Source organism: Drosophila pseudoobscura, chromosome 3, assembly GCF_009870125.1.
Source record: "Drosophila pseudoobscura strain MV-25-SWS-2005 chromosome 3, UCI_Dpse_MV25, whole genome shotgun sequence".
In the NCBI taxonomy this organism is placed as follows: Eukaryota; Metazoa; Arthropoda; class Insecta; order Diptera; family Drosophilidae; genus Drosophila; species Drosophila pseudoobscura.
The window spans coordinates 16,132,053-16,158,235 of NC_046680.1; the positions used below are offsets into that span (position 1 = coordinate 16,132,053).

At 47.4% G+C, this 26,183-nt stretch overlaps 8 protein-coding genes across 15 annotated transcripts; 7 read left to right on the top strand and 1 right to left on the bottom strand.

The window, feature by feature from the left end:
* Positions 1–219: 219 nt before the first annotated feature.
* On the top strand, positions 220–2,888 carry Smyd4-1 (SET and MYND domain containing, class 4, member 1). The gene is made up of 4 exons (XM_002138661.3): positions 220–1,070; positions 1,129–2,152; positions 2,218–2,545; positions 2,602–2,888. Exons 1-4 carry the CDS (start codon positions 403–405, stop codon positions 2,862–2,864), a joined length of 2,283 nt encoding a protein of 760 aa, XP_002138697.2. The 5' UTR covers positions 220–402; the 3' UTR covers positions 2,865–2,888.
* A 75-nt stretch (positions 2,889–2,963) lies between these two features.
* On the top strand, positions 2,964–5,021 carry LOC4804916 (zinc finger protein Gfi-1b). 2 transcript variants are annotated; one of them, XM_015184795.2, is made up of 4 exons: positions 2,972–3,052; positions 3,119–3,546; positions 3,614–3,967; positions 4,026–5,021. In XM_015184795.2, exons 1-4 carry the CDS (start codon positions 3,043–3,045, stop codon positions 4,980–4,982), a joined length of 1,749 nt encoding a protein of 582 aa, XP_015040281.2. In that variant the 5' UTR covers positions 2,972–3,042; the 3' UTR covers positions 4,983–5,021. The 2 variants fall into 2 exon arrangements, with proteins under 2 accessions (XP_001361401.4, XP_015040281.2); XM_001361364.5 differs by having other exon boundaries at positions 2,964–3,546.
* A 61-nt stretch (positions 5,022–5,082) lies between these two features.
* Positions 5,083–7,277, top strand: LOC4804918 (zinc finger protein 287). Its single transcript, XM_001361365.5, has 4 exons — positions 5,083–5,526; positions 5,586–5,846; positions 5,901–6,263; positions 6,318–7,277. Exons 1-4 carry the CDS (start codon positions 5,206–5,208, stop codon positions 7,158–7,160), a joined length of 1,788 nt encoding a protein of 595 aa, XP_001361402.4. The 5' UTR covers positions 5,083–5,205; the 3' UTR covers positions 7,161–7,277.
* Positions 7,278–7,311: 34 nt separating this feature from the next.
* On the top strand, positions 7,312–9,349 carry az2. Of its 3 annotated transcripts, XM_015184797.2 has the most exons (4): positions 7,312–7,386; positions 7,458–7,819; positions 7,888–8,250; positions 8,307–9,349. In XM_015184797.2, exons 2-4 carry the CDS (start codon positions 7,520–7,522, stop codon positions 9,327–9,329), a joined length of 1,686 nt encoding a protein of 561 aa, XP_015040283.2. In that variant the 5' UTR covers positions 7,312–7,386; positions 7,458–7,519; the 3' UTR covers positions 9,330–9,349. The 3 variants fall into 3 exon arrangements, with proteins under 3 accessions (XP_015040283.2, XP_015040282.2, XP_001361403.3); XM_015184796.2 differs by having other exon boundaries at positions 7,340–7,842; positions 7,914–8,250; XM_001361366.4 differs by having other exon boundaries at positions 7,341–7,819.
* Positions 9,350–9,368: 19 nt separating this feature from the next.
* mEFTu2 (mitochondrial translation elongation factor Tu 2) lies at positions 9,369–11,114 on the top strand. Its single transcript, XM_001361367.4, has 3 exons — positions 9,369–9,899; positions 9,961–10,726; positions 10,785–11,114. The coding sequence occupies exons 1-3, from the start codon at positions 9,492–9,494 to the stop codon at positions 10,982–10,984; spliced, it is 1,374 nt and encodes a 457-aa protein (XP_001361404.3). The 5' UTR covers positions 9,369–9,491; the 3' UTR covers positions 10,985–11,114.
* Positions 11,115–11,467: 353 nt separating this feature from the next.
* On the bottom strand, positions 11,468–20,408 carry didum (dilute class unconventional myosin). Of its 5 annotated transcripts, none has more exons than XM_015184798.2 (18): positions 20,304–20,408; positions 17,956–18,769; positions 17,657–17,895; positions 17,107–17,595; positions 16,913–17,006; positions 16,622–16,848; positions 16,454–16,477; positions 16,049–16,162; positions 15,100–15,986; positions 14,505–15,034; positions 14,305–14,440; positions 14,057–14,154; positions 13,791–13,971; positions 13,193–13,729; positions 12,892–13,023; positions 12,293–12,821; positions 12,004–12,228; positions 11,468–11,941 (listed from the first exon to the last, which is right to left on the bottom strand). In XM_015184798.2, the coding sequence occupies exons 1-18, from the start codon at positions 20,382–20,384 to the stop codon at positions 11,798–11,800; spliced, it is 5,481 nt and encodes a 1,826-aa protein (XP_015040284.2). In that variant the 5' UTR covers positions 20,385–20,408; the 3' UTR covers positions 11,468–11,797. The 5 variants fall into 5 exon arrangements, with proteins under 5 accessions (XP_015040284.2, XP_001361405.3, XP_033234267.1 ...); XM_001361368.4 differs by lacking the exon at positions 20,304–20,408 and adding an exon at positions 19,241–19,662; XM_033378376.1 differs by lacking the exon at positions 16,454–16,477.
* On the top strand, positions 20,376–23,512 carry dpa (disc proliferation abnormal). The gene is made up of 7 exons (XM_001361369.5): positions 20,376–20,538; positions 20,600–20,910; positions 20,967–21,889; positions 21,950–22,321; positions 22,387–22,753; positions 22,820–23,272; positions 23,328–23,512. Exons 1-7 carry the CDS (start codon positions 20,460–20,462, stop codon positions 23,421–23,423), a joined length of 2,601 nt encoding a protein of 866 aa, XP_001361406.2. The 5' UTR covers positions 20,376–20,459; the 3' UTR covers positions 23,424–23,512.
* Positions 23,513–23,667: 155 nt separating this feature from the next.
* On the top strand, positions 23,668–26,073 carry LOC6898693 (mesoderm induction early response protein 1). The gene is made up of 3 exons (XM_002138662.4): positions 23,668–24,536; positions 24,606–25,180; positions 25,240–26,073. The coding sequence occupies exons 1-3, from the start codon at positions 23,771–23,773 to the stop codon at positions 25,654–25,656; spliced, it is 1,758 nt and encodes a 585-aa protein (XP_002138698.2). The 5' UTR covers positions 23,668–23,770; the 3' UTR covers positions 25,657–26,073.
* Positions 26,074–26,183: the final 110 nt, after the last annotated feature.

Below are 26,183 nucleotides of genomic sequence, written 5' to 3' on the forward strand. Positions count from 1 at the left end.
CGACTCTAGCTCTCGGCAAGTTGTGCATCGTGACTTGATCGAAACCCTTTTGCCCATATGTCGGCCCGACTGCGATCTGATTTGCAGGACATCATATGTGATCTTCAATCACCAATCAAGGCATGCGTACAAGGAATCCACTCAAGACCTTTATGCTCCTGTGATTGCCGTATTTATGGACGTGGCCCTCCAGTTTGCACATCTTTTTTTTTAAGACCATTAAGGCCATTAAAAGAGTCCACTAAACTATTTTGCTAAGAGGAAAATTCAATTTAAAATGTTCGCACCAATATATTTCGACCTAAGGGTATCGACACACTTTTGCCGCGGTTATTCCGATAACTTTTTGCACTAAAAAACCTGCTTCGTCTCTGTTGAATATTTTGGCAAACAACTTATTTGATGGACCGTTTGGCGAAGGTTTTCACACAACAGGACGAGCTAATCGCTCCGGTTGCGGCATATCAGAATGAATATGAGGCCATCAAAGCACTCCACTCTCTGCCGGGGGAAAAGAGACAGCATTTCCAGGAGTTGACGCTCAAGCTGCTTGACGACTTGGAACAGCCACATATTAGGGAATCGTGTGCCGAAAGATCACGGCAGTGGCGCGAGCAGGGGAACCTCCTATTTAGATCCTCTTCGAAGGATCTTGGTTCAGATGCGGACGCGGAACGGGTCCTCGGGGCATGTCGCCTCTACACAAAGGCCGTATTAGCAGCGGAAGACGCTGAAAGTGAACTCTGTTTGGCATTTGCTAACCGCGGAATGGCACTACAGGAATACGGCTACTACCAAGAGGCATACGACGACTGTGCAAATGCCCTGGACTGCGGCTACCCGGTAAAACTTCAGCACAAGGTAATCTTCCGGCAAGCTCACTGTGCTTGGAAACTGAAACGAATCGAGCAACTGGCGGAGCACATACTATGTTTGGAGAAGTTGGAATTGAACGAAAGCTTTCGCCAGCAGCTGGAGGATCTGAAAAGGAGCTTGGAGTTGCTACAAAGCCAGTCGTCGAATGATAAATCAGTCAATGATCAAGAGAAGACCGGTCCCATTCATGAAATGTAATTGAATACACATTCCTGTGGTGTGGTCCGTTCTAATCAATTTGCATTATTTCAGCGTCACAGAGTCTGGCAGCCGTGGGCGCTACATGATTGCCAAAGAAGCCATACCGCAAGGCAAAATCATATTCAGGGAGCAGGCCACCTGCTTTGTGCCTCTTGAGCAAAGACTGATTTGCCAGCAATGCGCAGCCAGCCTGTTGTGCGCTCCCATTCCCTGTCCGCAGTGTCGGCAGCGAGTTGTCTACTGCTCCAGACAATGTCGCGAGCGCCACAAACCCATCCACAAATTTGAATGTGCCGCTTACCGCAAAGATCTGCTCAAGATGGTAGGCGTTTCGCACTTGGCGCTGCGCATGGTCCTGAGCTATATGCCGTCGATGCTGCCAAAGCTGCAAGAATGCCCCGACTCGTCCGAGATGTGGGCTACTATCACGACGCTGGCAAAGGGAGCCGACAATGAAAATGAGCCGACACCGCAGTATCTGCAGAGTCTCCGCATGATAAGCCACCTGGACAAGGCGCCTCAGGCGGAGCTGGTTTACCACATGCTCTGCGCCAACCTGCTGCAGCTCTATTTAAAGGATTGCACCAACTTCTTCGATCAGTTCCAGGCCATGACTGCCCCCATTGAGGACTGGCACTTGTTTTTAGCCGCTTTGATTCTCCGTAGTGCCGGGCAGCTCCTGGTTAACGGCCATGTCGGTGACGCTCTCCTGCCAGTGGACCTGGAGGCCAGCGAGTTTGGCCTACTGCAGCCGGAAATGTGGTTGAAACCGCGCCACCTTAAGCTGGGTCAAATGCATAATCTGAGCCAAACGGAGCCCCTCACAGCTATCAATCTGCCTTATCTGAGTCTTTGCAATCATGCCTGTGCCCCCTCCATACGCACGAAATTCGACGGTTGCACGGCGGTCTGCCAGTCGGCGGTGGAGTTAGAAGCGGGTGAAGAGATTTTCAACTGCTACACGATGGACTACAAAAGGAGCATGATTCGCCAGAGGTCGCAGCCGTTGCAGCAAGTTTACAAATTTGACTGCAGCTGTGAGAAGTGTACTCGATCGGATCCGGACCAGGACTACGTAAATATTATGCAGTTTTCTTCTTTGACTCAACAATTAAATAATCGCATGCATATTTTGGACAGTTGAAGTTTCATCGGTATCGCTGTGAAAATCCGAACTGCCTTCAAGAATTTGTGCCAAAGCCACTTCCCCACCAGACAAACCTCAACTGGTGGATGCACCCTCCGGATGCAACGGTGGCTTCCGTTTGCTGCCCTGTCTGCAAAGAGACACAAGCCTTTTCGTGGTACAACGATTTTCTGTGTCTCATCGACTGCTGTGGTGAGGCCAAAGCAAGGCGAGCACTCTACAAGGCTTTCGATGGTCTGGACAAGTGGTTGTTGGAACACCACATCCTGAAAGGGAAGCTGGCGGAAATGATCATCGAAGCATGCTTTGCTGAGATGGATGGTAAGATAGCTGAAACAGATATTCAAAGAGTATGGCAATCATCTATTCCTGTACAGAGGGCTGCGTTTTGGACGACGTTGACTATGAGAATCTAATGCGAATTATCGGGACACAACTGGAGGGCACTGCCGCTCACAGTGGTGGCACCTCAATGGAGTATCTCAGCCAGATGACTTATTTGTGGGATCTATGGGCATTGAGCAAATGCAAGCGCAGCGATCAGCAGCAACAAGAGATGAGGGGCAAGCTGGAGTACCTGGCCGGTGAGCAGCGAGAGATCTTCGAGAACTATTACAACGATTTTATTGTGCAACAATAAGAATAAATAACGCTATGAACTATATATTGAAAAATAGCCTTTTATATTATTATTTGAGCGCGATACTATCACGATAGTACTGATTTTTTTTTCAAAACATTTAAAACTATCGATGGAGCTCGATTTTGCAGCAGCTGATCGGGATGTAAACAATTGAGTATTTTCTTGCTTCACCAAAATGGAAACTTGTGGGTTTATCTATGTGAGCCGAGACTACAAAACGTTTCTGATGCGATGCTCGTATTGCCCCATAGACGTTGAGGTGGAAAAATGGCAGGAATTTGTGATGCACTATCGCAATATGCACAGCGCTTTGGAATTGGATGCCGAACATAGGGGCATGGACTTGGACGCCAACTCCAGCATTAAAGCAGAATTTCTGGATGAAGATTACCAGGATGACGACGCAACCGACGAAGAAGGTGAAAAGGATGACGAAAAAGAGCATCTGAAGCATCTGGACAATCTAAAAGACGTGCTACCTCAAGATAATGAAGTTCAAGATGGCACAAAAATACAGTTGGAAATCGAGGCTGTCACTTCGCAGACAGTCTCCTCGCTATACGAGTCGGATTCAGAGACAAGTCAAACCGAGTATGTGGAAACGGACTTGGAAGCTGATTCAAATAGATCTGCAGAAAAAGAGGATGAAAAGACTGCGCTGGCTACTCCCATATACAAGGTACAGTACTGCTGTAGACAATGCCTAACTAAACCAAGCCAAAATAATTCCCACCTTGATCATTCAGTTTCACCCATCGTTCTTTCGCCGGGATCCTCGAACGCTAACGTTAATTAAGCTCTACAAGGAACATCCCTGCCTTTGGAACCCGGAAAATAGCCACTTTAAGGACCCCAATGCATGCAAGGAAGCCTATCGAAAGATGATATGTGATTTGGAGGCGAAGGCAGCGATGTTTTTAAATGAAATCTCGCTAAAAGCTTCCATAAAAAAGATTCATCTGCAATACAACACCGTTCACAAGCGAATGCTCTGTGGCACCCAGAAGTCCCAATCAGTGGCGTTCACCCATTACACACTCTGTAGCTTTTTACAAGACTGCGGGGATCAGAAGGACCTGTACAAAAACGAAAAAATACGGGCAAGATTTGAACTAAAAACACGCAAAACACGACTGCTAATCGCATTTATTTTTACAGCTGGACTTCACCAAGAAAAATAAGCTTACTACAGAGCTAATAGAGCTATACGGGAACTTTCCGCAACTCTACGATCCCACCCACAGCGAGTTCTCCAGCATGAATTCCCGCAAGCAGGCCTATGAGAGTTTGGCTGTCGAAATAACGGTGCCGAATGTGGATATCAACAGCGATGATATCTTTCGGGCCATCCAAAACATACGACAATGGTACTACAAGAGCTCGAAACATGGTATCAACGCTGGCAATGAGGCAGAGCAGTTTTATTTGAAGGTCTGTCGGTTCCTGCCTCCGAAAATGTTCAAGCAGAGGTTGGTTTGTGAAATTTGCCATATAGTCACCTCATCCGATCACGTGCTCCAGTCGCACATCTTCAAGGCTCATAATATTGGCGAGCTGCCCTTTAAGTGCACTCTATGCGATCGGAGCTTCGTTGGACGGGGTGAACTAGCCAACCACAAGCAACGGGTTCACATTGGCAAGACGCACCAATGCGGCCATTGCGAAAGGAGTTTTGCCGTCAAGTCGGATTTGCAATTGCATATCCGTACGCATACTGGCCAGAAGCCTTTCGTCTGCGAGCTGTGTGGCAAGGCATTTCGACTGAAGTCGCAGATGAATCTCCATGTCACTGCAATTCACACGAAAGTAAGAGCCTTCAAGTGCACAATGTGTCCCAAGGATTTTTTGAAAAAAGTCGACTTGTCGGATCATATCAAGAGCCATTTGAATATCCGCGACAAAATTTGCACAATTTGCGGCAAAGGATTTACGAGCTGCCACTCGCTAATCCGCCACCGCCAAATACACTCCGAGGTAAAGAAATTTGTGTGCAAACTGTGCGATGCACGCTTTTCGCAGTTTGTGGGACTGAATTCTCACATGAAGCGCACCCATAATATCGTTCGAAACAATTTACAAAAGGCAACCGAAATCGTGGAGACTGGAATCAGCTAAAAAGAGTTAAAAATGTAGTAAATAAATATTCGAAAACAGTCCAATTCTTTTTTCAATCCATGCGATAGGCGATAACGATATCGATAACGATATCTGCGGGTAGCATTTACGCGTTTTGCAGCACTAGGTGAAATGATAATAATTGCACCAAAGTGGCTTCGTAAATATTACAAACGCAGTGCACTGAATATTCATTTCTTCAGAGCATTTGCAAGCCTGCATAATGGAGGTATGCGGCAGCGTTTTGGTTAGCAACAATTACCAGCAGTTTCGGTTGAAATGCATTTATTGCACAATTGAAAGCGACCTAAAAGATTGGGAGCAGTTCACAATTCATGTGAGAAATGCCCACCACTTTGATGATGATGAAAACATTGACAAAAATTGGAACGAGCAAGACTCAAGGATGGACTCCACAATCGCATATGAAGTCCCTCAGATCTTAGACGATGGGGAACCGATTGAAGAAGTAGATGACCAGAGTGTGTTGCCATACTGCATACTCGAAGACGAGGAATGGCCCAACGATGAGGCGGATGTGAGCGTAAGTAAATCACTCATAATAAGATTAAAATCACTTTAATTTCTTCAAAACATTCGCAGAACATGCAATACGTCCAGGATATTGAATATGACAATAACAATACAGAATTCACGTATGAGGAAATGGAATCGTCTGAAATGGCGCAGGCCCCATTAGATGAAATTGTCTACGACGGTTTTTCGAGCATTGGTTCTCAAAAGGATGATATGTTTGATGACCTGGACAATTTCTCGTATGATGAACAAGAAGAAGCAGAGGGCCCAAAAACACTAAGACTTGGCCGTCGCCCCAGAACGACGCGACCCGGACAAGTTTTTAAAGTACGCTGCCATGTACCTTTCTTTGACCTTGCACTAATTTGTACATCCTTCCAGTTAAAGGTTACATTTATTCGACGCAATCCTCGCGTGTTACACCTAATTGAAGCCTACAAGGAGCATCCCTGCCTTTGGAATCCCTCGGACGAGTACTACGAAAATGAGGAGGCACGATCGGAGGCATACCACCTGATGATACTGCGATTAGACGAAAAAGCCAATGTGCTCTTCACCGAAGAAGAGTTAATAAAAACCATCCATCAGTTGCACAGTCAATACACTCTTGCAGCCCAAATGGCTGGCGAGGATAAGCTCATTGGACTGGCGGCCCGATACTTTGCCAAATGTGAATTCCTCCGTTCCACTCCCTGTACAACGCTAACCGACGACGAGGAAGATATCCAACTGGATACAATTAAGGTGAGTACGGTCGGTATATGTAGAACGTTAATTAAGACTTCAATTCCGTTTCAGCTCAACTTCAAAGTAGAGAACGAGGTAACCAGCTCTTTTATAGATACATACGCAAACTATCCAGTTCTCTACAATACCTCGGATCCCGGTTTTGAGTCGGTGGAGCAACGTACAAGTGCGTACAAAAGGATGGCCGTCGAATTTAGGCCAGTGGTTCTGGCCAACGATACGGATGTTTATATTGCGATCCAAAAACTGCGGAAATGGGCATACGAAGCCATGAGGCGTATTAAGGCGAAGGAACTAATTAAAGCCGTCACTCCACAAGAACTTCAATACCTGCAAATGTGCAGCTTTCTACCCGTCAAATCAGACGGCCACGTATGGTACTGTGAACACTGCGGCAAGCGATTCCACGGGGACTACAACCTCCTGACGCACATGTTCAAGCAACATAACCAGGGTGAACCGCCATTCCTCTGTTCCCAGTGCCCAAGACGCTTCGAAAGACAACACGACATGGAGAAGCACATTTTGCGAGCACACTGTGAACGTAAATTTCAATGCAAATTTTGCGATAAGTTTTTCTCCGTTGAGTGTGATCTAAAAGTGCACACGAAAGTTCATACCGGCGAGCGCCCATATGTGTGTGATATGTGTGGGAAGGGGTTCCGGCTTAAGCTACTGCTGGATCACCACATAAATGGTTTCCATTTGAATATACGGCCGTTTAAGTGTAATATGTGCGAAAAAAATTTCCGTAAGAAATTTGAACTGACGAATCACCTCAAGGGGCATTTAAATATCCGTGATAAGAAATGCGACAAATGCGACGCTTCCTTTTATGACCATTCTTCTCTGTCTAGGCATCGTAGATTTAATCATAGAAGTAAATTAGATTAGGCACCTAATATTGTTAGTCTCTACAAAACAGACTTGTATTTAATAAGTTTAAGGAGTTGTATAAAGCTGCCAAATGGGTTTTCTTGTTTTCTTGAAATAAATTATATTATATTATTATGTTGGCCTCTTAATTCATTTATTTAAATTTTGTGTACACCACTCAAATACAACACATCAAACTTTTCTCGTTTCCCAGCACTGCTGGAACAGCAGCTGTTTTACATCGGTAGAACTTTTTTCGTGTTTACTGTTTTGTTTAATGTGATTTAATAATGGTGATTTGTGGAAACATTCTAGCACGGAGCAAATACGAACATTTCGTTTTGAGTTGTGGGCTGTGCAATGACTGTGACGTGGAAATGGATATTGAGAGGTGGAAGGAGTTCGTCCTGCACATTAAACGGCATAGAGAAGAGGATCAAGCGAGTGATAGCGAGTTCGATGCTTGTGAGAGCAGTTACAACTCCCCAACAGAGACAAAGCAGCGTGGGCCTGTGAAGGATGATGAAGATTGTTTAGCCGAGGGGATGATTGTGGATCTTCCCATATCATCCGATGAAGACGAAGGCGATGATGAAGACTCCCCATCAATGCCGGTTGCATGCGAACTGGAAGCAGCACGAGCACATACAACAACAGACTTCTCGCCAGTAGTAAAAGTAAACACATACATGACTCCTTTGTAGGTGAAAACTTTGATCTAATCCATCGTCTGGATTATTTTTAGTTTAATCCAACTTTCTACCGACGCAGTCCACGCATTACTCAATTCATCGAGCTCTATAGAGATCATCCGTGCCTTTGGGATCCTTCAGATGCGTCCTATAAAAACAAAGAAAAACGTACCGATGCATACGAGTCCCTGATGGAGAAGTTGAAAGCGTCTGCCAACATTCATCTGACGATCTATAGACTGAAGAAGTCTATAGCCAGTCTGCACTCTCAATATGCAGCAATAACGCGGCAAAAAAAGATACAAAAACTGACCAAGGTCCCACTGTACTATCACGCAAAATACAACTTTTTGGCGGAGCGAGGAATTGTAGAGGAAGGTGACAGCGATGACGATGGAGGCGATGGCAAGATCAAGGTTAGCTTTATTTAAAAGAATATGCGATAATTTAATAATAACTTGCCTTCTTGCAGCTCTTGTTTACGGAAGAAAATCTGTTGACAAGTCTTTTTATTAAACTGTATTCCAAATTTCCGCACCTGTACGATCCGGCCCACAAGAACTTCTCGAGTCTGAGTGAGCGTAAAAATGCTTATATAGAAATTACAGATGTGCTCTCCTCAGAAGTTCCACTGGGAGTTATCACCCACTACGATGTCTACGACAGCATTCTAAGCCTACGCCAGTGGTATTCTCGAAAGATGAAGACTCTGACTGAAGTTCAGACTGTCGGCCTATCGACGGCTGAGAAAGACTACATTGAGAGGTGCCAGAACTTTATGCCGACGAAAACGTTCCGCCAGAAGTTACAATGCCATGTTTGCGAAAAAAGTTTCAGCACTGATCATGCGTTGCAGGCACATCAGTTCAAAGATCACAAACTAGGTGATGGTGGCTGGTTTAAATGCCCCTTGTGTGAGCTGAATTTCGAGAGACGGTGCCATCTGCAACAGCATAATCAGCGTGTTCACATGAGCAAAACATTCACCTGCCATATCTGCAGTCGAAGCTTCGCCTTTGCCAGCCAACTAGCCACTCACAAACGCTCTCATGATGAGAAACATGTGGACAAGCCGTATATCTGCGAATTTTGCGGAAAATCTTTTAGACAAAAGATTCAACTGAGCACGCATGTAACCGCCGTGCACACCAAAATTCGTGCATTCAAGTGCACAATGTGCCCCAAAGACTTTTTTACCAAGCGCGATCTCAAGGATCATGTTAAGGCGCACTTAAATATACGCGACAAGGTATGTGATGTCTGCCAGAAAGCCTTTACGAACGCCAACGCCCTGGTCAAGCATCGGCACATACACCGGGAGAAAACGCTTCAGTGCACACTCTGCAGCACCCGTTTCTCTGAGCGGGTTAGCTTGGGTGTACACATGAGGCGCACCCATAAGATTATTAAAAACACTTTGAAAGGAGCTGAGACTACCAACGACTCCCTACTTAAACATACATTCCCACAATCTCACGACATTTCAGACAAATAAAATACATTTTGAAATTGCAATTTGCTAGAATTTATTCAAACGGTCCCCTGCTCTTTATTGTGCTGGGCATTGTGTAACACTGTATGAACAGCTGTTCCTGTTTTGATTGAGCAAACACGTTACGTGCATATTTATTCCCGTTCCGTTTGTCTTGACTGAGAAATGAGAGGGTTTCTTCCGAAGTTGTGGCATCAATGTGATGCTGTTTTTCGGCAGACGGTCTCCCAGAAATATGTTGTCAAGGGAATCAGCTGCAGCTGGAGCTGGAGGAGCACCCGTCAATTAGCCACCAGTGGCAGTCAGAACCCGGCGACTAAATTACGTGAAAGACCGCACTGTAATGTGGGAACTATTGGTCATGTAGACCATGGCAAAACGACGCTTACTGCTGCCATTACAAAAATCCAGTCCAATAAGGGACTGGCTGAATACTGCTCGTACGACCAAATCGACCGGGCGCCAGAGGAAAAGGCACGGGGCATAACTATAAACGCGTGCCACATCGGCTACGCCACCACGGAGCGTACCTACGCCCACACCGATTGTCCCGGGCATGCAGATTACATAAAGGTGAACTTTCCCAACTCAAAGAATTAACTAGCAGCTAACTGTCCTTCTCTACTGGATGTAGAACATGATCTCAGGAGCTTCCCAAATGGATGGTGCTATACTCGTTGTGGCGGCGACGGACGGACAAATGCCCCAAACTCGCGAACATTTGCTGCTGGCGAAGCAAGTGGGCATACAGCGCATTGTGGTGTTTATCAACAAAGCCGATCTAGTAGATCAGGAGGTATTGGAGTTGGTGGAGATCGAGATGCGCGAGATGCTGAGTGATTTTGGCTTTGATGGCGTCAACAGCCCAGTCATTTGTGGTTCGGCCCTTTTAGCACTCCGCGAGGATCAATCGGAATTTGGAGTACCGGCCATTGAGAAGCTGTTGCAGCATTGTGACTCCTATATACCAACACCACAACGCGACGTGAAGGCTCCATTCATCCTGCCAATTGATAATGCATTTACCGTTCCAGGACGTGGCACGGTGGTTGTGGGAACCATCAAGAGGGGCACCATTCTGCGCAATGCCGATGCAGATCTGTTGGGCTTCAATCAGAACCTCAAAACGAGCGTCAGTGACATACAGATCTTCCGCAAGAGCGTCCCCCAGGCCCTGGCCGGCGAAAATGTCGGTGCCCTTCTGCGGGGCATTAAAATTTCCGCCGTGGAGCGAGGCATGCTTCTCTGTGCATCGGGCTCAGAGGATGTTTCGAACCACTTTGAGGGCTCTATGTATTTGCTATCGCGTGCCGAGGGTGGCCGCTTTAAGCCGATGCTCTCGAAGTACATCCAGCAGCTGTTCAGCATGACGTGGAATGTCCCAGCGCGCATTGACATGGGTGAGGAGGAGCTTTAATATTATTTAACTCTGTTCCCAACTAATAATTAATCTTACAGTGCCCAGTGAGGCCATGCTAATGCCGGGTGAGCACGGTCAGGTTCGGGTTACATTGCTGCGAAAAATGGTCATGACATCGGGCCAGGCGTTTACCATTCGGGAGAATGGAGCTACTGTGGCCACGGGCATGATAACTCAGCGACTGCCGTCCCTTGATCTGCCCAAAAACAAGTTGTCGAAGGCGGTAGTAACCAGCTAAAGCGGCTGCCTCTATTTTTTTTGTACACTTTTATATATTGTGTTTAATTGTACACGCGCATCTGTTAAGTTGATATACATATGTATGTGTATAAGTAGGGAAAATACTTATTATAAATAATTCAAAGAAATGCCAACGTAATTTTAATTGGCCAATCTTCTCCAGTTGCGGATCAATCAGATCAGCCATGGCGCCATTTGAGAAACACAAAATTATAAACTACACAAGAAATGAGACTACACATAAATAAATAGAGTAAAGCAACGTTTCGGTGTTCATCATGAGTCTTATCCTAACGTGTGTGAGCTCTCTAAGCCACACACACAGTTTAAGGCAATAGTCGGCCTCGAGTAAATTCATGGTATACTACAATTTTTTGTAAGGTACAAGGCTGAGGCAAATAATGCTCTTCTTTATGGTTGGAGGGAGTCGTACTCCCGGCACTTATTGCATTCCACATTACGATCGGTTCAGAACCGCTCATCACTTTCACTTCAAACAATTCGTATAATAATAACCTAAACCTTGCAATCTTCGGTGGATGCCAGGGGGAACATGGAATGGACTTGGATCACGAGCTTAAAGTAAACTGGAATCAAGTGTTGTGTTTGACATTTTAAGCTAAACAGGAACTACATGGATTTCGTTTCGCCAAACATTTCTAAACATTTCATATTCTAATTGATTTGCTAAGAACATTATTATTTTCTATAATATAAATATGTATATTATATAATACACTAAAAGAAAGCGCTTCTCTGTCGGTCTAAATGGCATTGCAGTCAGATCTGTGAAAAGGCGGGACCCACACATTTATATTTTCTCGAGAAACTCATCCAGATTGAGATGCGACGGCAGCTCGATATCCTCCAGTTTGATATCGCTGTACCTGAAGATCACCTTGAAAGGCTGAATGAATTTCTGGTCCATGGTGAACTCATCGCTGTTGCCCTTTTGCTGAAAGAGAGAACCAAAACATTGCGTATACGCAGCAGCATAGCATGAAGTTATTTTCCTACCGTTTGTCGGGCATTCAGCTCCATGGTGAGTTTTTCCAAGAACACGTTGGTAATCTTATTTTCATAGTCATCCAGCTTGTAGGACTTCATGACTTTCAGGACCTGCGCTGTACTCAGCGACGTGCACAGATCACAGATAGTCTGAACATCCTGTTCGCTCTTGCGCGACTGCAGCAGCTGGGATACCTGGTTAAGCGGCGACAGGGCTGTCAGAACGTCGTTGGACTGGAAGAACCAAGCGTTAGTGGAAGAATTCGATATATAAATGACAATCGTCGAGGAGTCCCACCATTTTCTTGCTGCGCACCCAGTCCTCAATGCAGCCAATATTGTAGCGTATTACCATGCCCGTCTCCCACATGCAGATGTCGCCGCGCAACATAAGACAATTGAGGGCCACGGCACACACGAAGTAAAGCAGCTGGTGGAATATCTGCTCTGCATAGCAATTGTCCAGGCCAAAGTGCTGGAATTGCTTGTAGAAGTGCTCCAGCTGGCCGATCAACTGCTTCCAAGCTGGCCCGCCGCCGTGTTCCGGCGAGGATCCCGCTCCGATCGAAGTCGTGCGACCGCGCATGCCGTGTGGCTGCCGGCCCCGCTGAATCTCATCGTTCTTCAGAATGGCGGGAACTATTTTGGAATCCAACAGTCCCTGAATCTGCATTATTAGGGCCTGGTACAGATTCACGATCAGATCCAGAATCACGCGACGGTATTCAAAGAGATTGAAGTTCTTCAGCTGCTGCTGGTTCTGCTTCTCCGTATTTAGCTTCACGTACTCTTCTACGTCTCCGTATTGCTTGAGGAGATTAAGCAGCCTGTGGGAATAGGGAGAGAAGCATGTTAATATTGCGATGCCAACCAAGGGAAGCTGAGATTATGGCTTACGTAATAGAGTTAACCAGCCAAATGACACGGTTCTCAATGGGATGCGGTGTGCGATGCATTTTCTTGATTTGAATCACGAATTTGCTTAGCAACTCGCGCACATCGTCGTCGGCATTGGTTAGATCAGTATATCTTGAAAGGAAAAGGAGAATATATTACATATATAATATATATAGGGGCCAAGCAGAGGATAGAGTACGGTACCCGCGACAGTTTTTACCCCCCATCCGATATTGGCCTATGAGTGGCCGTCCGGGCTAACCTAACCTTATATATACATATATAGATTTTTAGAGCTCACCGAATGCACATAAATATGAGATACGCTGGAAATCCAGGCAAAAGTCCGACTACTGTTCGCGGCGTCATGGTGCTAAGGAGACGCTGCAGTATCTTGTCCAGGTCGATGCTATGGAACTTCATGAGGCCTTGCGGATTTTGAGACTTTTGTTTGGTTACATTAGCCCCCAAGTCATTGCTGAGGCGCTTCTGGTCAGCCGAGCCCGAGCCGCTACCTTTGCTGCGGCTCATTTCCTCCTCCAACTTGTGCTCCAGCTGTCCACCGTTCTGGCGGTAGGCCTGGAGCTTGGCGTTCGCCAGCTTCAGCTCCTCTTGGACCAGCAGGAATTGGGCGACAGCCTTCTGCAGTTCTCGGCGTAGGAATCGGTCGTTTTGCTTGAGTGTTTCAACATTGGCGTCCTCGGACGCATCGATGCTCTCGAAGATTACCTTCTGCAGCTCATCCTGTTCGTTGTGCAGACGCTCGATCTCCTGCGTCATCTCCACAAGCTTACTGTTGTGCTCTTCCGTAATGGCCTTCAACTCGTCCTCGAGTTGTCTGCGAATGGAAATGCGAGAATGGAGAACGTGTTTCGATTGACTCTTTTGTCAGCACTCACCGATTGACAAGTTTCTGGGACTGGAAAGCTTCTAAAAGCTCATTAACATCGTTGCCCCGCAGATGCATGCTCTCCGGCTCAAAGGACCGCAGTGTCTGGTTCTGCTGCAGCAGGACAGCCTTCAGCTGGATGCACTCGTCGCGTCGTCTACGAACCTCTTCCTGTAGGGCGGCATACTGGGCTGCAATGGTAAAGAGGGGGGAACAGGGGGACGCCCGAATAAGTACGGTAGCCGCGTGGAGCGCCCGGCATGCGAAGGCTGTTACCATTGAGCTCGTTGATCTCAACACCGTGTTTAATGCTCGTTCGCAGCTGCTCGTGCTCGCTGCGCAATTTGTCGTTCTCTACCTCAAGCTCGGAGACGCTATGGTGTGTGGTGTGGTAAGCAGTGTGTGGCATGCAATAATACATAAATGTAGTTGTCGTTGTAGCACGGTAACATCGATCCAGCGATCAATCTTGTGGCTACATTTTTGAGCAGTCATTTGAGGAGAAAGGTGGCATTCACACTTACCGGAACGAGTCCTCCGTAGGCTTGTTGCGACTTGCCAGCTTTATGTATTGCTCCTGCAGGACCTTGTGCTTCAACTTCTCTGCCTCCAAGATGGAGCGCAGCTTTACCACCAGGCTGGTGCAGTCCGCAGACATATCTGCAAAGAAATTAGAGTCCATCAGATCCATCTTATATATCTGGAAAAAAGGCCTCGCTCGTACAGTTCTTGCTCTGCAAATCTGACGTCCGATTAATGTCAAGCGTGTTCTTGGCCGAGCCATAGCCAACGTCTTCCTCGTTCTGACTGGAGGCGTTGCTCGCGCTCCTCCCGCGCAGGCTGTAGACGCCGTTTTGCTGAAGTCGACTCAGCTCCTCCTTTAGCTGGTAGTTCTCGTTCTCTATCACCTCCTTGTCTTTGATGGCACGCTGATAGGCTTCGTTCAGTTCGTTGTTGTCGATCTCGGCCAGCATACGCACGTTCTGGTCATGCTGTGTGGCCTCTACGTTCTTGGCCATCTCGATCATTTGGTCCACTTGCTTGCGCAGCTCCTCGTTTTCTAGGCAGTACGACTGTTTCTGGCTCAGCCATTCCTCCTGCGAGTGTCCGTTCTCCTCTAGCAGTTGCATTTTCTCGTCCCGCTCCGCCTCCAGCTGCTTGTTGAGGGCCGCTATTAGCATATCCTTGTCCATGCAGGCAGCCTTCACGTTCTTGAACTCGCCCTCCAGGTTCTTCTTCATCTCTAGCTTCATTCTGAAAAAGAAACATGTGTTAAGAGGAGAATACATCACCGAATTTGCTCACCGACTAATACTAACTTTAGGACGCTGATCTCGCTGGTTTTGTGTTTCAGATTGCTGTTGTCTCGGTTTAGCTCATCGATGCGCTGCTGCATGGAAATAATCTTGTTCTCGAGGCCCATGTATTTGTTCTCCATGTGCGATATGGTCTTGGCCTCGGCCTTCATGCGCTTGAACTTGCGCCGCGCCAAGAAGCGCCGCACCGCCGCCTGGCAAATGATTATATTGCGCCGCTTGTGATGATAGGCGCGTCGCGCCAGCACGCCACGTACGAAGCGTTGGATCTGCACGGCCCGATAGTGATCCCGCAGGGCATAAAACTTGCTGCGGGCCAGCATGCCGCGAGCGTAAGTCTGTATCCCTGCAATAGAGTGCCGCAGACGTAGATAGCGACGCCGACACAGCCATCCCTTGGCGTATTTTGATAGTATAAGGGCAGCGCGAACTTCACGCATATTCTGGACGCGCTCGCGGGCCATGAAGCCACGCGAATACCGCTGTATACCGCTGATCACCATCTGCAACTTCAGGTATCGACGTCGATGGATGAAACGGCGCACCACGGACTGTACAATCGTGATGTACTTCTTGCGCAGATTGGCCCGCACCTGTTCGAGGAAAGCTACCTGGCCGGCACGAAAGAATATCTGTGTGTTGCCAAACCGACTCTTGTCCTCGTCCTCGATCCACTTGTACACAATGTTGCGGCACGACTGCTTCAAGTCGTTCTTGTCTATCTTCGAGCGATGCGCCAGCAGCTGGTAGCGCATATAGAAGTCCGGATAGAGCCAGCGCGAGGGGAAGCCGGCGGCCGAGATGCGCACCGTTTCCAGCACGCCGCAGGCCCTAAGCTGTTGTATAATCTTGGCGGTCTCCCACTTGAAGGCAATCTTCTCGTCGTTGGGCTAAAGTACCACAGAGAAATCGTATGACTATTGGCATCTAAAAACTCCTTTGGATAACTCACCTTGATGCAACGCACGTAATGGGGCGTGGTGGCATGCAACGTAGTTATAAGCGATGTCAGACTCTCCTGGAACTGGGCGCCAACGGTTTTCTTATGCTGCTTGGATGGCACCACCTAATAACGGAGAAAGCAGTATCAATATGGGTTTAATTGCAGGGAGAAGAACACACACAGAGTACGATCTAGGGAAAGGCTGACTAACAAAGAAATAAAAGGTATAACAACCAGATTAACAGTACCATCATCCGTGTGAACGCCAATTAAATTAATTCTAAAAACTATACTAAACAAGCTGGGGATGGCGGAGGGGGCGGGGGTTGTTAAAAGCAAACCCTGGTTAATCAATGTGTTTTGGGTTAGTCATTTGCTGGGATCATAAATACAAATACTTTTGTGGCAACTAACTCTTCGACGGGTCTCATTGAGCTCCTGTTGGACGTTCCAGGGCCGTTGTTGGTGGAGTGAACGACAAGCGAATGGAAAATACGAATTAGCAATAATCAAAGATGGATATTCACTATGGACGTTTACATAAGCTTTTCATCAAATGATATGCTGATGTTCATCACAAACCTGCTTTCGGCCGGCGCTTATAACGACGCGACCGCCCAATGTGGATGTTGTGTTGGCATCCACACCAAGAGTGTCAATGTCCTCCAGGGCCATGACCTGCTTCACCAGCGACATGTCGGACAGGGCCAAGACGGAGGTGAGTTCCTTGGAGACAGTGTCGCGGTTCTTTTCCAGGAATCCATTCACATCATACTCCACGATATCCGAGAAGTGTTTGATGAAGAAGCCTTTAACGAATTGAGAGTGTGATTAGGAATTAGGATTGCGTAGATAGAGACAGAGAAAACTCACTTGTGGTGCCAAAGCGGGGCTTCTCAAAGTGCGGAAATTTGCTGCACTTTCCAATGAGTTTGCCGGCCCAACTCTCGTCGGAGCCCTTGGGCATCTGTAGGAGATAAGATTCATTCATGGATTGTACACTTATTACGAAAACCATTAAGGAAGCTAAACGTGGATCCTGCAAGGGGATGTAAGCTAAATCTTACCCTACATTCCTCGTCGAGAAGATCGAGTACACCCAGACGGGATTCAATTAAATCGATGCACGGCTGATTGTCATAGAAGTCGATCATGGTCCAGGTAATACCCTCCTTGAGGTACTCCTCCTGTTCTAGCTTAAAGACGTGCTGGTTGAACTGCTGCTGGAGCTTCTCGTTTGCATAGTTTATGCAAAACTGTTCAAACGAGTTCACCTCAAACGTTTCAAAGCCGTAGATATCGAGCACGCCAATGAAGCTGCACTGCTTGCTACCGTTGTTGAGGCTCTTGTTCAGCACACCGCCGATATACTGAAACAGTTTGGCGTATATGTGCTTGGCCAGCGCATCACGCGCCGCCTGCCCGGCCTCAACGCTGTTCGGTATCAGCACATGTTCATTGACCGACTCTATCTTACGCATTACAAGCCAGCGACGCAGATCTTCTGTTTTCACCCGCAGCAGGTCCCCAGTAATTTGCAGGTGAATATCGTTGTGCTGCACAAGAGGAAAATTCAATTTCAATGACTTTCGTTAAGTGCTCTTGAGTGGTACTTACGGATATTTGACAGGAATCGGTGTCTTCATCATCGCCGCCCTCGGTGTACTTCTTGGTCACCTCAATGTTGCCCAGATGCAGAATGCCAGCCAGTATTTTCACAATCTCCGCTATCTGCTGAAATGAGAACCCCAGTACTGTCATTGCCTGTGCAGTCTCGTTAAACTGATCGGCATCCGAGACCCGTTCGATGTCCGGGGCGCCACCCATGTTCAGGAACTGAAATTTGTCCTGGTGGTCTGTGGGAGGAGGATTCAATCAGATAAGTTTTTTAGAGGAGATCAGATCGATCCGCTTACCCAGCAACAATTCAGGGTACTTAGCCCGCGCCGCACACAGCTGATAGAAGATGTGATAGTTGCGCTCCCCCTGTGCCTGATAGACCACCCGCGACTTCTCTAGGAGATAGGTGTGCACGGTGGCTCCCTGCAGATACATAACACCCATCTGGTTCTTGAAGAGCAGCTTAGTGAACTTGCCAAAGCGCGAACTGTTGTCGTTTCGCGTAGTCTTCGCATTGCCAAAAGCCTCCATGATCGGCGAAGATGCCAGCACCTTGCGCTCCACCTGCGTTTCGGACTCGGAGCCGCCGACGGCGGCGAAGTAGCGCATGGCGTACTTGGCGGAGACCGTCTTGCCTGCCCCCGACTCGCCGCTGACAATGATACTCAGGTTGCAGTTCTCCCGCTCTAGCTTCGTGTAGGCTTCCTCGGCCAGGGCAAAGATGTGCGGCTCCAAATCCCCCATGGATTGACCGCGATAGGCTCGGATTATACTGGGCCCATACAGGGGCATCTCCGCGTACGGATTGATAGCCACCAGTATGATGCCACAGTAGGTGTAGATAATCTGGCGCTCGCAGAAGCGAACGCGCAGATTGTACAACACCCCGGGCTCATGCAGGTACGAGAGGGTTGTGAGATCATTTTGCCCAACCAGAATGGCCGGATTTCGCAGCGGGGGCAGGTTGCTTCCATCGGGCTTTAGTTTGAACTCCTTGAGGCTGCCCGATTCCGTGCAGATCTTCAGGAAGCTTGCTCCCTTGCGGTAGCTCTCCTCCAAGGTGGCACTCTCCCACACCTGTTCCGCATGGGTCACCCAGATCTTGGCCCCCTGCGAAAAGAGAATGTAGACAACGTCAGTAAACATTGCATGGAACATGTTCTTCATTATCAGCTATCCTCCTGTATCACCTACATATGTACACCTGTGTATGTTTGTGTGCAATTATCGAGGCTTATCAGAGAGAGTCTGATAAGACCCGTGATTCATTCCCAAATATTTCTATTCGCTGCAGTCATTGACTGGATGACATCAATACCTGTCATCACCTGCCATGGAAAGGGCTAATAGAGCAAGAACACACTGCTTGTAGAATGAAGAAATGTGAAAAACGAAAATGGCGCAAACACACGAGAGCACACACACACGCAAACAGTAGCAGAGCAGAATTCACGTTATGTATGCATTTTTATTAGCCCCCCATTCTTGGCACTATTGGCGTCCTAAAGCGATACCGACACCGACACCGCCGCAATTTGCCAACAATGCACTTGTAGGGCATCAATATAATGTGCGGAATACCTTTGCATATAGCATCTCCTCACTTGACATGGTTCCGTTACGTTCTCCTCTGCACTAATCACTATCACTAATCCACAGCACTGATTTCGTGCATAAAATCCCGTTAGCTTTATCAGAATGAAGCTGGCGATGCGGTGGATATGGATGACGTTTGTTCCTAGTGATTTCAATTGGATTGCAGTTCAAGCAAATACTTATACTATTTGCACACGATGTTCAGATGGCCATTTTTCTGTTTTCCTTTTCTTTTAGGTATTGTAATTTTGCAGCCAAAAGTTAATTTTAAAATTTAGCGTAGTACTTTTTAAAAGAACTACATTGGTAATTAAACGATAACCAAAATAAATAACAAAAACAAATATATATTTGCCACCCGTCCCGTCTACTTTTGAATGTGTTGTTGTCAGTGGACTTATCGATATAATTACTTAACCCAATTAACCGCCTATTTAAACAGGTGAACAACTTGAGTTAGCCCGCGGTAAATAATACTGTTAGAAAATTCATTACTTTTACTTTTAATAATACCCCCATATTTTAAACTTTAACACCGCTAAAATTCATCAAGTTTCATCACTTCAATGGTTATTTGATTCTATATTTCTATAGTACTCCCTGGTCGACAATGGGTTAATCGTTCCCTGTCCATGCTCGGAAATCATTTTCATAGATATTGATATTCGGTCTAATATTACTAACTAACTAGCACACTCAACCCTGAACACATAATTTTATCTGATTTATTACAAGATTAACTAATTTTAAACTCCTTTTTTTTGGATTGATCAACAAAAAATAAAAGCTGTCAATCGGATTTAGGTAATGGTATGGACATTTGTATACCCTATTTTTCCTAATTAATGTTAAAATTCGGTTTTGCTAGCTGATTTTTATAAATTATAATGACTTTTTTCATTAGACCTATTATATTCATTCCGTACACACATATGTACATCTCGATCACAATACCTATTATTGGTCTCTATAAGAAGACCATAAACTGTGCAATTCCCTTGAGATTTGACGTGAGATGATAAACATTTCAGGAGTATACCATACGTACCACAATGTAATTTCCAACACTAAGCACAGCTGCATCTCTCAATTTTTCCCGCGCTTTACTCGAGAAGAACCAGCGAGGCATTGTACAAAAAAATAATATTATAAGCTCCAGTTAAGGTTTTTAAATAACAGAAAAAGCAAAGCGATTAAATCTGAAATGTCAAGTCCCGCTCGATCGCCCAGTGTCGGATCTGGTACCCCAAAGCAAGGAGCGGGAGCTCGTACACCAACCAGAGGTAAAGAAAGCAGTCCAGTCCAGCCGACAAATATATAAATGATTGTTCTCGGCGATTGCAGGCATCGCAACGCAGGATGTGGAGACGCCCATGCGAATGGGTCCTGGCCGTGCGGCCAGGCCATCGGACAATATTAGTTTGCCACCCACATCGCCAGGAAATATAAGCTTGCCTGCAACGAGTCCGGCGCGGGGTCTCGGACTCAACATGAGTGAGATCGATCTGAGTTCACCTCTCAACTATGGCACGCCCAGCTCCATGGGCTCCATTCGTACGCCCCGTTCGGGCATTCGCGGTACTCCGCTGCGTGCACGTCCTGATATTCGGACAGACAAGCGAATACGTCAAGTGACCATTGGTGGCGGCTCTGGTGTGAGTAAAGATCTCCTACTTTCCAACTCTACTCTACGAATCCACCTCTATTACAGCTGGAACCAATTCCCGAAAAGGGCTCTGAGACTACAGATCCTGTTTCTGAGTCTTCGCAAGCTCCCCAGCTAGTGGTCTGGGGCACCAATGTGGTTGTTAGCCAGTGCAAGTCCAAGTTCAAGTCGTTCATTATGCGCTTTATTGATCCGACCGCCGAGCAGGATGAAATCTCTGAGAACATAGATGTCAATCAGCCTCTGTATCTGCAAAAGCTCGAGGAGATTCACACATTGGAGGAGCCGTATCTGAATCTGAACAGTGCCCATCTGAAGACCTTTGATCAGGACTTGTACCGCCAGTTGATCTGCTATCCTCAGGAGGTGATTCCCGGCTTCGACATGGCCATCAATGAGATGTTCTTCGAACGATATCCGGCCGCTTTGCTGGAGCACCAGATACAGGTGCGTCCCTTCAACGCCGACAAGACGCGCAATATGCGCTCCCTCAATCCCGAGGACATGGATCAACTGATCAGTATTTGCGGCATGGTGATCCGCTCCTCAAACATCATACCGGAAATGCGCGAAGCCTTCTTCAGCTGCAACATCTGCTCCTTCAGCACCACCGTCGAGGTGGATCGAGGTCGCATTTCGCAACCAACGTTGTGCACCAACTGCAACACCAATCACTGCTTCCGTCTCATCCATAACCGATCAGAGTTCACGGACAAGCAGCTCATCAAGCTGCAGGAATCGCCCGACGACATGGCCGCCGGCCAGACACCCCACAACGTGCTTCTCTACGCCCACAACGATCTCGTCGACAAGGTTCAGCCCGGCGATCGTGTCACAGTAACAGGCATCTACCGGGCCACGCCCCTTAAAGGCAGTGGCCAGCAAGTGAAAAGCGTGTACAAGACTCACGTCGATGTTGTGCATTTCCGTAAAGTAGACAACAAGCGTCTGTACGAGGAGGAAGAGGGGTACGTATGATCTTCCAAATGATTTTTAAACTATGTAACTATTTCTTCCTAAACTTCCAGGAAAGATCATATTTTCCCTCCTGAGCGCATTGAGCTGCTGCAGCTGTTGGCCAAGAAACCGGATATCTACGATCGCCTGGCCAGGGCCATCGCCCCTTCCATTTATGAGAATGACGACATCAAGAAGGGAGTCCTCCTGCAGCTGTTTGGTGGAACCAAGAAGAAACACTCTACCCTGGGACGCCAGAACTTTAGATCGGAAATCCACTTGCTGCTTTGCGGTGATCCAGGCACATCAAAGTCTCAAATGCTTCAATACGTCTACAACCTAGTGCCGCGGTCGCAGTATACCTCCGGACGGGGTTCGTCGGCCGTCGGCTTAACCGCCTATGTGACCAAGGATCCAGAGACACGCCAGCTGGTCCTGCAGACGTAAATATACTTTATTCTTTGTGGGCTTGCTAATATTTTCTAATGGATTACGAATGTTGTTGCAGGGGCGCTCTGGTACTGGCCGACAACGGTGTCTGTTGCATTGATGAGTTCGACAAAATGAACGATTCGACCCGCAGCGTTCTCCACGAGGTAATGGAGCAGCAGACGCTGAGCATTGCCAAGGCAGGAATCATCTGCCAGCTGAATGCACGCACCTCCATACTTGCAGCTGCCAATCCCGCCGAGTCGCAGTGGAACAAGCGCAAGAACATCATCGACAACGTACAGTTGCCACACACCCTACTCTCGCGGTTCGATTTGATTTTCTTGGTGCTGGACCCACAGGATGAGATATTCGACAAGCGTTTGGCCAGTCATTTAGTCTCGCTCTACTATGTGACCAGGCATGAGGAAGAGGATACCATGTTTGTAAGTACCTTTTTTTTTGGTTGTATTTTTCTGCAAATTTTGAGCTGTTTTTGTCGAAACTCTCAGGATATGAGTGTGCTGCGCGATTACATTGCCTATGCCCGCGAACATTTGTCCCCCACACTGTCGGACGAGGCCCAGCAGCGCCTGATCCAGGCCTACGTAGATATGCGCAAGGTTGGCGCTGGACGTGGCCAGATCTCGGCCTATCCCCGTCAATTGGAGAGCCTCATACGTTTGTCCGAAGCCCACGCCAAGGTGCGGCTCAGCAACGAGGTTGAGTTGTTGGACGTCGAGGAGGCCTGGCGACTCCATCGCGAGGCCTTAAAGCAATCTGCAACAGATCCTCTGTCTGGAAAAATCGACGTGGGCATATTGACCACTGGTCTCTCTACGGCGGCGCGCAAGAAGCGCGCAGATCTGGTGGCAACCATAAAGGAAAACTTGAAGAAGAAGGGCAAAGTGCCGACCGTTCCCTACCAAAAACTATTCAAGGAGATCAAGGAGGGCTCCCAAATTGTAAGCCATGGCAAACCGCTTATTGTTTCTGCTATGATAATATTTTTCTTTTCAGTTAATCACGCGCGAACAGTTTGAGGATGCCCTGAAGGAAGTACAGGATGAAGGCGCCATTGTTGTAATGGGCAAAAATACAATTCGCATTTGTTAATTTAATTTCGGCTAATGCCAATCACTCATTCATTCCCAGCATCATTACAGAATCATTTGAAAATACAAATAAAAATTACAAGAATTTAACGTTTCTTTGGCCAAAAAATACCGAACTGTCGGAAAAAATCCCAACTATATGCCCCGTTTGCACTATCTGTGCGTGCTGGAAAACGTGTCGTTTCATCTTTCAGACTAGAATTGCGTCAATATCGATATCGATAGCAAATGCGCGGCAGTGTAAATGGACTATCACAGTGTGACCAGAGGCTGCCAATGCAATGCCAAACAAGCAGCAGAGCAGAGGTAGCCAATTCAACAGAAAGGTAAAAGCCCCATACAGGAAGAATGGAGTGTGGCAAATCGTCAGAACATTCGTCACATAGTGCCTCCGAGGCATCGGCGGACTCTGGGAGCTTGCTAAACAGCGATCTCACAATGGCGGGACGCGAACTTACACTAACGCCCACAAAGCGGGAACGACGCAAATCGCCAGGTACCAGCTCTGATAACACAAGCACCAGCGTACAGGCTCCAATGTCGCCGACGTCCTCGCTGGCGGATACAACGTTCGAGCCCACCATTGACATGATGGTGAATGACTTTGACGATGAGGCCACATTGAACGAGGAAGAGGCGCTGGCCAATTTGGAGGCACACAATCCGGATGACGAGATTGCCACGCTCAGGGAGGAGAGTGAAATGCCCATTGAAGAGCTGCTGGCCAAATACAGTATGGCACCCTCGCCCGCTGCCAGCAGCTCGAAGCGATCGAGCGGCGGCTCAAGGCGGCGACGAGCCACCAAGCGGCAGTACCAGGAGCTAGACACAGAAACTGCCCACGCATCCACATCCTGCGCCGCTGCAGCACAGCAGGACAAAGTCGATGATTTCCTTGAGCAGCCGCAGGACCCAGGTGTTGACCCTTCGGAAGAGAACACATCGTCTAGCTCTCAGCGAAATAAGAGTCCCATGGAGACAGATGAACCGCAGGCTATTTTACCGCCCGATGTCGCAAAAAAACAGCACCGCTCTCATTTACTGGATTTGTATCCAGATGAGTCCTTCGGAGCAAGTTCGCCCCTAATCGGACCCCTGGAAGAACTCGAAAGATGTAAGTATCGAGATTCGGCTGCGGTCTAGTTGCTAGATTGAAGGTTTCATTATGTAATATTAATTACAGTCACGCCGCTTCAGGAGCTCTTCGAAGAAGTTGAAGCTTACGACGACGAAGAGTCGGATAACGAATCTGATGACGCGAGGAAGATTATCATGGTTGGAGTGAACTACCAAGCTGATATTCCCGATGGTCTCTCACAGTATGGAGATATATTGCCGTACGAGAATGAAGATCTGTTAATATGGGAGCCGAGTCAAGTCTCAGAACGGGAAGTGGAGGAATATCTGGCAAAGATCCAAGAGACCAGAGCCTTGCCACCGCTAGAAGAGGGAGTGGAAGTTGTGGCAACCGACGAGCAGCCCGTAGCTTTACCCGCCCCGTTAGCTCCGCCAAGAGTTCTGCCAGCGCCAAATGTTGCCAGCGACGGCGAGTCTCTGTCCGTGGTAAAGGACAACGAGCAGGCCCTGCATTTACTGGTCCAGTGCGGCTATGACTTCAATGAGGCCCTGCGGCGCAAACGATTGAATGTGCTGCCCCTGAGCGACACCATGAGCAGCTGGTCGGAGGAGGAGTGCCTCAAGTTTGAGGAGGGCATACATAAGTACGGCAAGGACTTTTATCAGATACGCCAGAATCAGGTAAAAGACTGCTCAACGTCTCCTAGCGACTAATTAGTGGGATGGTTGGGGTCTTTCAGGTGCGCACAAGAACCATGCGCGAACTGGTCCAGTTTTATTACCTGTGGAAGAAGAGCGAACGCCGGGACCAGAGCTTTGCCCTGAATGATACCATCGATCACATGGATGCATTCCTTAACGAAGCGGGTACTGGCAACGGAAACGGCAATGGCAATGGAAGCGGGAACGGGAACAGCAACGGCAGCTGCTCCCCACACAGCAGCAACGGGCACAGCAATGGGGAGCACGCAATGGATAAAGATAGCACTACCACTTGCCCCCGAAAGCCCACGTCGAAGAGCTACTCCATTATGACTGGTGGCCAGCCGGCGAGCGGTGCTGCTGGTACTGCAAGTAGCAAACGTGGAACGCCCGCACCCATGACCCAGGAAGACGAAGAAGATAATGAGAACGAAGAAAACCAGGTTACCATCTAAGTGACATATGTACATATATAGACTTATGCGTGGAAAGTTCTAGGAAAAATCGGCAGCTACCATAGGAACAGGCTCCGACATGAGCGCAGGCGCTTTCGTCTGGAACAGGCAGGGCAGAGAAAGGCGTAGTACTAAGCAAAAAGTAATCCATTACCGTACGTTTATGTACATCCAGTACGTGTAGGATACAATATATACATATATTATTCCAGATTCTTAAAACGATATTTCTCATAACTATTAATATAATGTTAAGCGCATATGAATGTCTATTTGTTACAAGTCCTAATAGATTCCGGAGTCGAGTACTTATGGCTTATTATATACGTACATATGTACTCGTATGTATACAATATTTGTATTTTCGCTCAATCCTTAAGTTTCGTTGAATGTGTCAATAAATGTAATCTAAATGTCTGTGAATTGTACGCGTAGGTGTACGTCGATAGTTTGGATCGCAAACTGTTCGTGGAAATGGTCAATTACGGTATTAAATTGCATCCAGTGGTCAGACGTTGGAGGTGCCT